This window comes from Lissotriton helveticus, chromosome 4_1 (genome assembly GCF_964261635.1).
Source record: "Lissotriton helveticus chromosome 4_1, aLisHel1.1, whole genome shotgun sequence".
In the NCBI taxonomy this organism is placed as follows: Eukaryota; Metazoa; Chordata; class Amphibia; order Caudata; family Salamandridae; genus Lissotriton; species Lissotriton helveticus.
In genome coordinates this window covers 2,049,994,634-2,050,007,085 of record NC_136063.1, presented here as the reverse complement: position 1 = coordinate 2,050,007,085, position 12,452 = coordinate 2,049,994,634, and the positions used below count along the sequence as shown (strand labels likewise).

General features: G+C 49.2%; 1 protein-coding gene across 1 annotated transcript in view; it reads left to right on the top strand.

Moving 5' to 3' along the window:
* CUL4B (cullin 4B) overlaps positions 1–12,452 on the top strand; it is a 945,370-nt gene that overhangs the window by 686,602 nt on the left and 246,316 nt on the right. The window contains exon 16 of the mRNA XM_078688736.1: positions 8,350–8,457. Within this exon, the coding sequence (XP_078544862.1) occupies positions 8,350–8,457 (108 nt within the window). The remainder of the gene's footprint in view (positions 1–8,349; positions 8,458–12,452) is intronic.

Below are 12,452 nucleotides of genomic sequence, written 5' to 3'. Positions count from 1 at the left end.
GCCGGCCCACCGGCGCTACCTCCGGTTCGCGGTTGGCCACGAGCACTTTCAATTTACCGTGCTCCCCTCCGGCCTTACCAGCGCCCCACGGGTGTTCACAAAGGTGATGACGGTGGTCGCAGCTCATCTGCGCAGGTTAGGGATTTCAGTCTTCCCCTACCTCGACGACTGGTTGTTGAAGGCGGGCTTGCCCCAGACAGTCGTCAGCCACCTCCAGACGACGGCAGACCTCCTGCATCAGCTGGGGTTCTCCATCAATGTGCCAAAGTCACACCTGTGCCCCTCTCAGAAGCTCCTCTTCATCGGAGCGGTTCTCGACTCGGCGCAGTTTCGGGTTTATCCTCCCGAACAGCGGGTTCCAGATATTCAGGCTATGATTCCACTCATTCAGCCTTCATCCCGGGTATCGGTCAGGTTGACGCTGCGGCTTCTGGGGCTGATGGCCTCCTGCATCCTTCTGGTGCATCACGCTCGGTGGCGGATGCGGGCTCTGCAGTGGGACCTGAAGTTTCAGTGGGCCCAGCATCAGGGCAACCTTTCCGACCATGTCCTGATCTCGGAGGGCACTACGAGACAGCTGCAGTGGTGGCTCATGGACCGCGATTGGGTCAGTGGCAGATCCCTCTCCCTTCCCCAGCCGGAGCACGTAGTTGTGACGGAAGCGTCCCTCCAGGGCTGGGGAGGCCATATGGGAGAGGCGGAGATCAGAGGCCTCTGGTCTCCGGCGGAGTCCCGGCTCCATATCAACCTCTTGGAGCTGCGGGTGATTCGTCTAGCACTGAAGGCATTCATCCCCTCTGTCCGGGGGAGTGTAGTGCAGGTTTTCACGGACAACACCACCGCCATGTGGTACTGCAACAAACAGGGCAGGGTGGGGTCGTGGACCCTTTCCCAGGAGGCTCTGCGCCTCTGGCAGTGGCTGGAACAGCAGGGCGTGACCCTGGTGGTTCAACACCTGGCAGGTTCTCTGAACGCCAGGGCGGACGAACTCAGCCGTCGGTGCATGATGGATCACGAATGGCGTCTGAATTCGGACGTGGCGCAAGGCCTCTTTCAGCAATGGGGAGAGCCTTGGTTAGATCTATTCGCCACCGAAGAGAACGCGCAATGTCATCAGTTCTGCGCGTTGGAATTTCCAAGGCGGCACTCGCTCGGAGACTCTTTTCGTCGCGAGTGGAGTTGCGGTCTGTTGTACGACTTTCCGCCTATACCACTTCTGCCCAGAGTGCTGAAGATCAAACGCGACCGGGCCCAAGTCATCCTTGTGGCTTCGGACTGGGCACGAAGGTACTGGTATCCAGAGCTACTCAGTATGTCAGTCGATCCCCCGGTTCGTCTGCCTCTTCAGGAGGACCTTCTGTCGTAGCAGCAGGGGACGGTCCTCCACCCGAACCTGTCCAGTCTCCACCTCCATGCTTGGAGATTGAGCGGCGACAGTTGAGGCCATTTGACTTGCCTCCTGAAGTCTGTAATGTCCTTCTGGCAGCCAGGCGTCCCTCCACTAAGTCGGTATACGCCTGCAGGTGAAACAGATTTGTGGCATGGTGCACAGCAAAGGCTGTGGATCCTCTTGCTGCCCCTCTTTCGGAGGTTCTTCTCTTCCTTCTTTCTCTTGCCCAGCAGGGCTCTGCTCTGGGCACTATCAAGGGCTACCTTTCTGCCCTTTCAGCCTTTCTAAGGCTGCCTGATCAACCTTCTTTGTTCAAGTCCCCTATTGTAAGTCGATTCCTGAAGGGCATCACACACACTTTCCCCCTTGTTCCGTTTGTGATGCCTCAGTGGTACTTGAACCTTGTTCTTACGTTTCTGATGTGTGCTCCCTTTGAGCCGCTTCACAACTGTCCTCTTCGTCGCCTTACCTTGAAGACTGCCTTCCTGGTTGCCATCACCTCTGCCAGGAGAGTGAGTGAGCTCCAGGCTCTTTCTTGTACTCCTCCTTTCCTTTCTGTCCATCCGGACAAGGTTGTGTTACGTACAAAGCCATCTTTCCTGCCCAAGGTTGTCACGGCCTTCCATATCGGGCAGTCTATCACCTTGCCCACCTTCTTTCCGCCACCGCATCCCTCTAAAGAGGAAGAGCGGCTCCACCGTCTGGACCCAAAACGTGCGCTTTCATTCTACTTGGATCGCACACGCCAGTTCCGGGTGGATGACCAACTCTTTGTTGGTTACGTGGGCGCTAAGAAGGGGAAAGCGGTGCACAAGCGGACCATCTCGCGGTGGATCATCTTGTGTATCCAGGCATGTTACTCCTTGGCTAAAAAGGAGCCCCCTGTTGGATTGCGGGCTCATTCCACCCGTGCCACGGCTACTACAACTGCCCTGGGCCGGGGGGTGCCCTTGCAGGACATTTGCCAGGCAGCTACGTGGGCCTCGCTGCACACGTTTGCAAGACACTACTGTCTGGACAGTCAAGTCCGGAGGGATGGCTTCTTTGGCCGTTCCGTCCTCCAGGACTTTCTGGTGTGATTATTGGTTCGCAGACCCACCACCGGGGTTGGTATTGCTGGGGTATCTATTCTAAGGTAAGGAATCTATCACTAACGTGTCTCTTTCAGATGCACAAGTTACTACTTGTGTAACGATATATCTGTAAGAGACATTAGTTAGTGATAGATTCCTTACCGCCCACCCATATACTCCCCGTTCTGCGAACCGATATCTAGGGTTAAGATCATCCCCTTTCAGGGCCCTAGTTTCATGGCACCAGTGTTGGTTCTATCATGGCTCTGCGTATCTGGCGCGGAAAAGCTGTGTATCAGAACTGACGTCAGCGCGCATGGGCGGCGTCTAAGTACTCCGACGACGTCATTCCGGCGCTAACGACGACGGACGCGAAGCCGCGGACGACGCCTGCCGGCGCGCAGGGGTATTGCTTTGCAAAAAGTTTCCGGATCCAGTCTGACGCCTGGGGATATTCTAAGGTAAGGAATCTATCACTAACTAATGTCTCTTACAGATATATCGTTACACAAGTAGTAACTTGTGCAATTCTACGTTAAGGAATCTGCGGCTAGAATCGTCTCTACCAGATAGATAGTTATCGAAGGTAAGTAACTCGTACATTAAGAGACCTGCTCTCCTAAATAATTCATTAAACAAATTACTGACTGGTGTATCCAATTTCAGAATTACACCCCCTGAGTATCATAGCCCTCGTAAGGGCTTGATTTCGGTCTCACTTCTATGTCAGTGATTCACTGGTGTTAGCTTTTTATTCATTTGCCTATTAACATTTATTGGGAACGGACATAGAAAATATATAAATACACATGAATTCTCGATATGAAATTGATGAAATCATGTGCATCGCTTCCACTTTTTAATGAAGGCGCATAAGTGTGTTTTCTAACTTGACGTGGCCTACTGTGTTGCCGACAAATGTCATTCTTTTGTGCAATAAATCCTTGCAAGGAGCTGGTGTGCCTCCTCGTCTTTAATTTCTATGGAATGGTTGAAATCGTGGTGTGTGTGTGTGTGTGTGTGTGTGGGTGTGTTATGCAGCATGCTTTGGCCTTAGAGACATAAGCTTACCATTATCCTGACATCTAGTGTTGGGCTCGGACAATTAAAAGTCGTTTTTCTTTAAAGAAGTCTTCAAGTCACAAGGTGTAGTGACCCCTCCTCCGGTGTGCATGTTGCTTGGCTCCTTTGTCAGATGTTTTTTTTCTGCCATCTTGTTTGGATGTCTATATTGCAGCTCCGGGACATAATTCCTCACCAAGGCCTTTGCGGCGCTCTTTGTTCTGTCCAATCCAGCGCATTTCCCATCCAAACAACATCAGCTGGTGTTATTGGGTATTTCACTGCGACCGCCCGGCCTCTGACCCAGCCTTCTAAAACTTTTCCACCTCCATCCTACAGAAAAACGTCCACAGGGGATGGAAAGCACGCTTAGCAGCTTTTGTTCCAGTTGCCATGCAAAGTACTCCCGGCAAGACCAACACGAAGTGTGCAATCTGTTTCACACCAGAACACAAGGAGTCCTCCTGTGAGGGATGCTTGGCGCTCCGGTTGAAGAAAACACTTCGGCAGCAAAGAGCGCATCGTTGGTCGAACACCATCGTGCAGCGACACACAGAAGACGCACCGGATATCTTCGGGGAACTGTTGCCAGACCCCAAACAAGAAACAGAAGACAGGTAAGCATAGCGCAGTGGAAACAGTTCAGACTGTGCCCCAGATTCCACACAGGGGCACACGAGGACCTCAGCGAAAGACTCCCAAACACCTACCAAACCGGCTTTCGGAGCCCTACGGCCCTTGGGTCATGGAGGTCTCCACCAACAGGCGCACAAACACGAATTCACTCCGCCTGGAAATTGTTAAACGAGCGTCAAAAAATATCAAGCATAAAAGTTTGTTTTGGCACCGGCACGGAAGCTTACTTCATCGGCACACCCGAAGTCTGGGAAAGACTCTGAATCGAAGCAGCGTACATCGGATCCGAAAAAAGCCTCTGAACCAAAAGATGGTACATCTTCAAAGACCTCAGCATCGAAACCGACACCTTAGCGGTCGGCATTGAAGGCACTTACTCAAAAGACTGCAACAGGTACAAAAAGCTCTTTGACTGCTTCCAAATCTTCGCTGTCGAAAAACACCAAGAGTAGCACAGAGCCACATAAAAACAGTTGCAACATGTTCTTGAGCGCTTGCAAGACAAACTAGACCAGAGACAAAAGATTATTTTTGTACTCCTGGACACTGGGAAACTAGGCACCAAACCTCCACCAACTGTTTACTGTAGGAGAGTAGGGTCTGCTTCCTATGGTCACCCCCACTTTTTGCTTTACTGGTTTTCGACTTAGAGGTGGCTGTGGGCCTGCTAATCAGACCCACAACCCAGATGCACTCTCTCTAAATTCACACCATGTACTCTAGGTACAACTACAATTGGGAATTGGTTCACCTTGTCAGCCCCTGTAGAAGTGTACCCTAGGTACTCAGGGCATAGGTGTAACCAAGGCCTACCAGGGGCTGCAGCATGTATTATGCCACCCCTGGCTGGCCACTCAAACTGACACAACTGGCTGATCACTCAGCTGGGGCATGGTCGTGTAATCACCCTTTGCTTAGGTATAGTATTCCTATATCTAACCTTATATATAGACACACAGTAACCTATAAGTCACTCCTAAGGCCTCAGACCTTGCTGGTCTGCATCAGAAGCCTTCTTTGAATCCTGCGTGGGTTGCCTTTGCCAAGACTTGTTGACTCCAATACGGCAGTCGACCCCTCCATCTGCGAGAACCTTCGTGGGACAGCTCCTCTCCAGCATCTGGTCGTCCTCGACGCCTCCTGGTCCGCGTGGCTGAAGAGACAAGCTTCACGACAGCACCTGATTGCTCCTCGACGTCTTCTGGTTCCTTCCTGGTTCCACCCAGTCACTGGCTAGTGACCCAGACTCTGTCCCGCCTGCTTTCAGGTCTTCTTCATCCTCGATCCACCCGGACATCTTCCTCCTGGTCGCCTGCAGCATCTTTCTTCACAGGGTCCATAGACTTCAACGGCGAAACCCGACACATCTTCACACCTATGCACCCGCTTCCTGTGGGTGAGGTAACGCGAGTACTTTGGTGCTCCCAAGGGTATTGACTATCCAAGTGTCTAGCTTTTTAGTTGTTTCCTTCTAGCTAGACCGGAAGTGTCCTGAATCCTTCTTTATCTAAACTCTAAGTTCCCATTGACTTAACATTGACTCTCGCGTGTGTGCAAAGACAGTGCACGCGCCGCCTCTGGGCCTCCTACTCCTAACCTAAGGGTCAGATAGTGTAGCCCCAGCGATTCTCTATGCCCTAGGCCTTTCCTTTTCTCGTGACGTGGTACTCCTACCACTTTCTTAGTATATGGTTTGCTTCGCCCCTAGGGCCTAACTGTATTTTGTGCAAATTAACGGATTGTGATTAAGTAACTTGTTATGTGCTTTTGCCTCTGACCTCATAAAGAGTTCAGAGGAGTGTGTTAGTAAATAAATACATATATATTTTATATATATCCTGTGTGGTGTCCTTTCATTTGATATTCAATGGGTTACATATGGTAAAACAGCTGGCTTTACACGCCCTCAAGAGTTTTTTAGCCTAAGACTGGACGCTGGTATTTTTCCAATCTTTGAACTCATGTTCATGTATTGGTTCCTACGGCTGGACAAGTTTAGAATGCTTCCCTGACCCAGGTTTGATTGGAGTTTGGCTCTGAAGCATTGATGATGTCAATAGACCGGCATGAACCCTACTTCCACCATCCGATCCTGCAGGCCCACAGGAAGTGCTTGTGGTTCATGGTAGGTTCTACCTGTTAACAGTGCGCAATACTACCTTTTCAATTGACGATAGCACCTCGGGTCTTCACAAAGGTGATGGCAGTGATGGTGACCCATCTCTGACTACAGGGATTGGGGTATGCCCATATCTGGACAAAATCCTCATCACAGCCAATTCTCCTAAGTTCATGTCTCATCATCACCACTCAACAGATTCGCTGATTTTCAATGTGGGATTTTCGATCATTTGTCCCAGATCTTCCTAGAGCAGAGCCCTCCCCTAGCCTCCTGTTCATTTGGCAGTTTTGGATACCATCATGCTTTAGAGCCTTCTCTTCAGACTATCCGGGATATTCAAGACATGGTTCCAGTGTTTTGGGCACGAGCGCTAGTACCAGCCCTGAAGATCCTACATTTGCTCAGTTTGTTGGTTTCTTGCATCCTACTGGTTGCTCATGTACACCGGCAAATAAAGCCACTGCAGAGGTGCCTTTGCAGGAAGTGTTTAGAACATTGTGATCTTCAGGGCCTTTGAGTTCATTTGAACTGGTCGAAGAGAGAACAGCCTGGCTCAACGGAGACTTTTCTGTCTCCTCTTCAGCCACGGTAGTGATGGTTGCCTCAACATATTGTGAGAAACAACGGATAACTGTGGGTCTTCAAACAAAGTCAAGACTAAGTGTGTGTAGGGCTGGCTATGTGTCTACTACCATGAGTTGAATAGAAGACAAACTATTAGACAATTAACCGTTGTTTCTCATAGTCTTCTCAGGGGGGTTATAACTGGGCTCAGATCTCTAAATTTCCCTCGTACCCTTAACTAATTGTATGTTTGTTGCCTCAACATATTGTCTTATGTTATCCTATCTTATGTTATGTTTTATGTGTTGTAATTGGTGTTGTGTTTGATAAGTTTGAAATGGTATATGATATGTTATATGTACTTTTATATAATATATGTTTCACCATGGGGGGGGTATCCCTGCACTGAAGCAGGAGTTTGGTAGGCCAAGCTAAGGCTAGGTGAAGAGCCTGGTCTTCAGTTTCTTGTAGAATTCAACAACTGAGTAGCTGGCTCTGATATGTAGGGGTGGGTCAATCCAGAGCAAAGTAGAAGACAAAACCTCCAAATCTGGTTCTGCATATGCACGGCTGGGAGTCCAGCTGAGCTGAGATGTCTGGTGGGTTTGTGGAAGTTTCTGTGCTTGTTGATGTAAATGGGGTCTATGTTGTGTAACGTTTTTTTTATGCGTGCGTGAATCCATCACATTACCGACTTTCTACCCATCTCCGTCTCATTTGAAAGAAGAAAGGCTACACAGACTAGAGCCTAGATAGCAGTGAACATTTTCATCAACCGCACTTAACATATGATAAGATGACCAGCTCTTCATTAGTTACATTGCCTGTGAACAGGGTAAAGCAGTAGAATTGATGTTATCGAGCCAGTCCTGGTGTAATACGACTCTTATGACTTCATCATGGCTACATGTCTGACTTAAAGACTACGTCTATGCCACCTGCCGGTGCCGTAGCGATATTGTATAAATGTTCCTGATGCAGTCTTGTGTATGGGATATTCCAAGGTAAAGATAGATTACCTAAAAAAAAAAACTATTAAGGTAAGTAATTTTTCCGTCAGTCTTGTAGCTTGTAGCTTTTGGCTGAAATTTCTAATGGAAAATTCTTATTTGTTCAAATAGTTCTTACAGGAAGTTTACACTGATTGTTTTTGTGTTTCTTTGGCTGATCGATCGGTAAAATAATGAGCGGATGAGAACCAATTTGAATTTCTGTTTCAAAGTTGCTTTAAACCTGCCCTGCCAAAGCTCTGGAAAGTGTTTAGTTAGTGAAAGATAGGTGTTTGTACACCTGTATGAATATCTTTCAGCCTACATGTTGGGGTATTAATGTGTGTCTGTAATCATTTGAAATATTGAAATGTGAAAGTAATGACCATATGTTTTGCAAATTTTTAGAGCGTATTATCATTTGAGAGAGTATTCTGGCACTGCGCTGTTGTGCCTGAATATTGGCAGATAAGCTACAAATGCATTGATGATATCCTCTGCTTTTTTCCCCAGTATATGCAAAACCAGAATGTTCCAGGTAACATTGAGCTAACAGTAAATATTCTTACTATGGGTTATTGGCCAACCTATGTGCCTATGGAAGTCCATCTACCTGCAGAGGTAAGAATTTTATGACTACATCTATATGGTTATTAAGAGATTAACCTGAGCTTGCGGATATAAAAAGTGAGGTTAAGTGAAGGCTGATTATTTGTTTTGTACACTGCTTTTAGTTGTACAATTTACCAGCAACCCATCTAATCCATCACCCTGAATTTAACCATCCCAAAGATCCCATCCCAAAGAGACTTCTAGCTGCAGATGAGTTACCTTTGAATTTCTACAGGCGTCAGACTAGATCCGGAAGATTTTTTTGAACAGTTCCCCTGCGCACTGGTAGGTGGTGTCAACCAGATCCATGCATCTGCGTCGTCCGCTTCGCAAATGACATTCACATCACCTATATAATTGCCACCTCTGTACACGAACGTCGTTTCTTTTCTTAACTTGCCACCCAGCGCTAATGTGATAGAAGAGTTAAGCCTCTGTCAGTATTTGACATTATTTTTGCAAAATGTTTGACATTTTTTCCCCCCTGGTGTGCCGGGTAAGTCCTCAAGGAAAACTGGCTTTAAACCCTGTGGTGCCTGTCACCTCGCAATTTCAGTGACGGACCAAGTTGTGGTGTCTTGAGCTTGACCCTGAATGCAAGTCTCCAGCTGCCGGGTCATGGCACTGACGGATTTGAGGGAGCAGCCCCTGAAGAGGCTCAGCGTGCGACTCTGCGGAAGTCGTGGTCCGGCTCCAGAGGAAGGACTCAAGACGGTTCCAGGAGTCCGAAGTCCTCTTCAAAATCGTTGGGGCACTCGGCATGCTTCGACTTCTCCTCATCCGTCGGCTGACGCGGCGAAAGAACTCCGCCATTCAAGGCTTGGTTCCTCTGGGCTGACTCTGCTCAGCCCAAATTTCCCGGAAGCCACAGTAACCCCCGCTCAAATGAAAAGGTTCTATGAGGCCATGCATCTCATTTTAATGGGGCCCGACCCCTCTGGTGTTCTTTCGGGCCCTGTGGGGTCAGAGGGGTCCCCATTTGTTTCTGCACTAGTGGCTACAACCCCAGCTCCAACAGGCCCCCATGAATCTGAACCGGCACCGGTCGTGTCACCCTGACCGTCCCCGGACGCCGATGCTCCCAGTGCCACTGGCGGCCCCAGCCCCATTGTGATCACCAAATTCGATACAGAGCTGCGTCAGCCTGCACAGATTCCGGTGCCAATAGGACCCGTGTCCTATATCTGAGCTTGAGCCCTATTCTGAAGCACTTGGCCTTGGGGAGGAATGGGAGGGGTCGCTTGACCCTTTAGAATACCAGCCTTACGATCAAGACGTGGGTGACGCCAGCAGACTTGCTGCGTCTCTGGATAGCGGCCTGCTTTCTCCCTCGAGCATGCCAACAGAGGAGGGAGCTACATACGCAGTGGTGGTGCGGTTCAGTTACCCTTGGTGGCAGTTGTAGGAAGGTGGATACCTGACTATGGTTACCCCAGATTTTTTGCCTTGTGTTTAGCTGGTTTTCGACTTAGTTGGCCCGGGATCCTGCTAATCAGGGCCCCGGGCTATCTGCTCTCACTGTAAAATGGACTCCACGTACTGTAGGTACATACCAAATTGGATATTCGGTCACCATTGGGAGTCCCTGTATAGTGTACCATAGGTACCCAGGGCATTGGTGCACCCAAGACCTACCAGGGGCTGCAACATGTATTATGCCACCCCTGGCTGGCCACTCAAATAGACACAACTGGCTGATCATTCAGCTGGGGCAAGGTCGTGTAATCACCCCTTGCTTAGGTATAGTATTCCTATACCTACTTATATATTGACACACAGTAACCTATAAGTCACTCCTATGGCAGTCCTTAACAATCCTGGAGGCAGAGTGCTTGGCTATGTGTGAGATGGTGCTCTAGCATGAGCTGAGCCTGTCTGCAGCTTTCGGAACCATGTCCTTATAGCTGTTCTATGATATTGCCATACCATATACTCTTAAGAGCATTATGAACCTCGCGGTTAAATGCTAACTCTGGTTTGGCTTTATCAAAACATGTCGTGTAAGGTGTCATACGCTTTGGAATACTACCCCCTCGCCAATTCTGGCGACGAGGGTAGCCTTCCACCCTTCTAGAGGGAGAAGACATGTTGTTCCTGACTATCCCGGTTAAAGTTAACCAGAGCCCCAGCGTCACAAAATGGACGCTGCTGCCACAGACACAAGTCTGACCTCCTGCTGCTAGGAGTTTTTCCAGTCACGGAGGTTTGGACAATAGGTTTCCTGCCTGGAGAGTTTGAAGTCGACCCCTCCATCTGCGAGAACCTTCGTGGGACAGCTCCTCTCCAGCACCTGGCCGTCCTCGACGCCTCCTGGTCCGAGCGGCTGCAACGACAAGCTTCACATCTGCACCTGGTTGCTCCTCGACGACATCTGGTTCCTTCCTGGTTCCACCCGGTCACTGGCTAGTGACCTAGACTCTGTCCCCTCTGCTTTCAGGTCCTCTTAATCCTAGATCCACCCTTGGATCCACCCGGACATCTTCCTCCTGGTCGCCTGCAGCATCTTCTTCCAAGGCTCCATAGGAAACGACGAGAAAACCCGACACACTTTGACACCTATGCACCCGTAGCCTGTGGGTGAGGTAACACGAGTACTTCGGTGCTCCTGTAGGGATTGACTATCCTAGTGTCTAGTTTTGTTAGTTGTATCTTCCTATTTAGACCGGAAGTGTCCTACATCTTCGTTACTTACCTTTTTAGGTTCCTATTGACTTTCTATTGACTCTCGCGTGAGTGTACTGACACTGCACGCGCCGCCTGTGGGCCTCCTACTCCTAACCTAAGGGTCAGATAGTGTAGCCCCAGCGATCCTCTAGGCCCTAGGCCTTTCCTTTTCCCGAGTCGTGGTTCTTATACCACTTACTTAGTATATGGTTTTACGCGCCATTAGGGCCTAACTGTAAATTATGCTATTTAAAGTATTTCTGAGTATAACTTGTTATGTGCTTTTGCCTCTGACCTCATAAAGAGTTCAGAGGAGTGTGTTAGTAAATAAATACATATATATTTGATATATATCCTGTGTGGTGTCCTTTCATTTGATATTCAAGGGGTTACATATGGTAAAACAGCTGGCTTTACACGCCCTCAAGAGTCTTTTAGCCTAAGACTGTTCTGTCCACGCTACCACTAGGATAGCTGGTCTATAAGGTTGACTTACAACCATCACCATAAGGGTTGTTTGGACTGGTGCAAGGTAATCACTAGAACTAGTGAGTTCGAGGCATGTGGGCTGCTGAATTCACATCTATGCATAGATCGCCGCCTAGTGTTGGGTCCGGAAGATTGCACATTGTTGTCCTGGAAGAGTCTTGGTGGCTCCTCCCCTGGACTATAGTGCGCATGGGCATCCTTTCCATCCTCAGATTGTTTTTTTCCGCCATTGGGTTCGGATGTATATTTGCTTACTCAAGTTCGGAATCGATAGAAAACTTTCTTTTGACCAAAAGGCCTATAGGTATTGTCGGTATTGTCTTGCAATCGGTGCCAAGTACTCATTCCGGCTCAATTTTCGAGCCGAACGTCAGGGAAAAGCCGCTTGGCTATTTATCTCCAAGGGCCCGGTCGACGCCGTAGGCCTTGTCGACGTTCAAAATGGAGCGGAGCCCATTCAAAAGATGTCCAGTCTGCAACTCCAAGTACCCTCATATTGACGTCCATCTGGTGTGCAACAAGTGCCTGTCTCCGGATCACGATGAGGCCAGCTGTATGGCCTGTTCTCGGTTCCGGTCCAAGAAGACACTTCGCCTTCGACGCGCTGCGCGGAAGGAAGCCCAGCACACAACGCCTGACCCGGTGAACATCTTCGACGCTGAAGACGACGACGGGGTCGAGCATGAAGTTCAGGAGAACCAGTCGAATCCTGCGTCGGAGGTTGACTCCAGCTATGAAGCAGTAAATGAAGAATTGGTCGAGGATATCGAAGTCGTCGACGAGGTAGGAGACGACGATGAGCCCTATGGGGCCGTAGACGATAGCTCGAGCTAAGAGCTAGGCCCGACCGC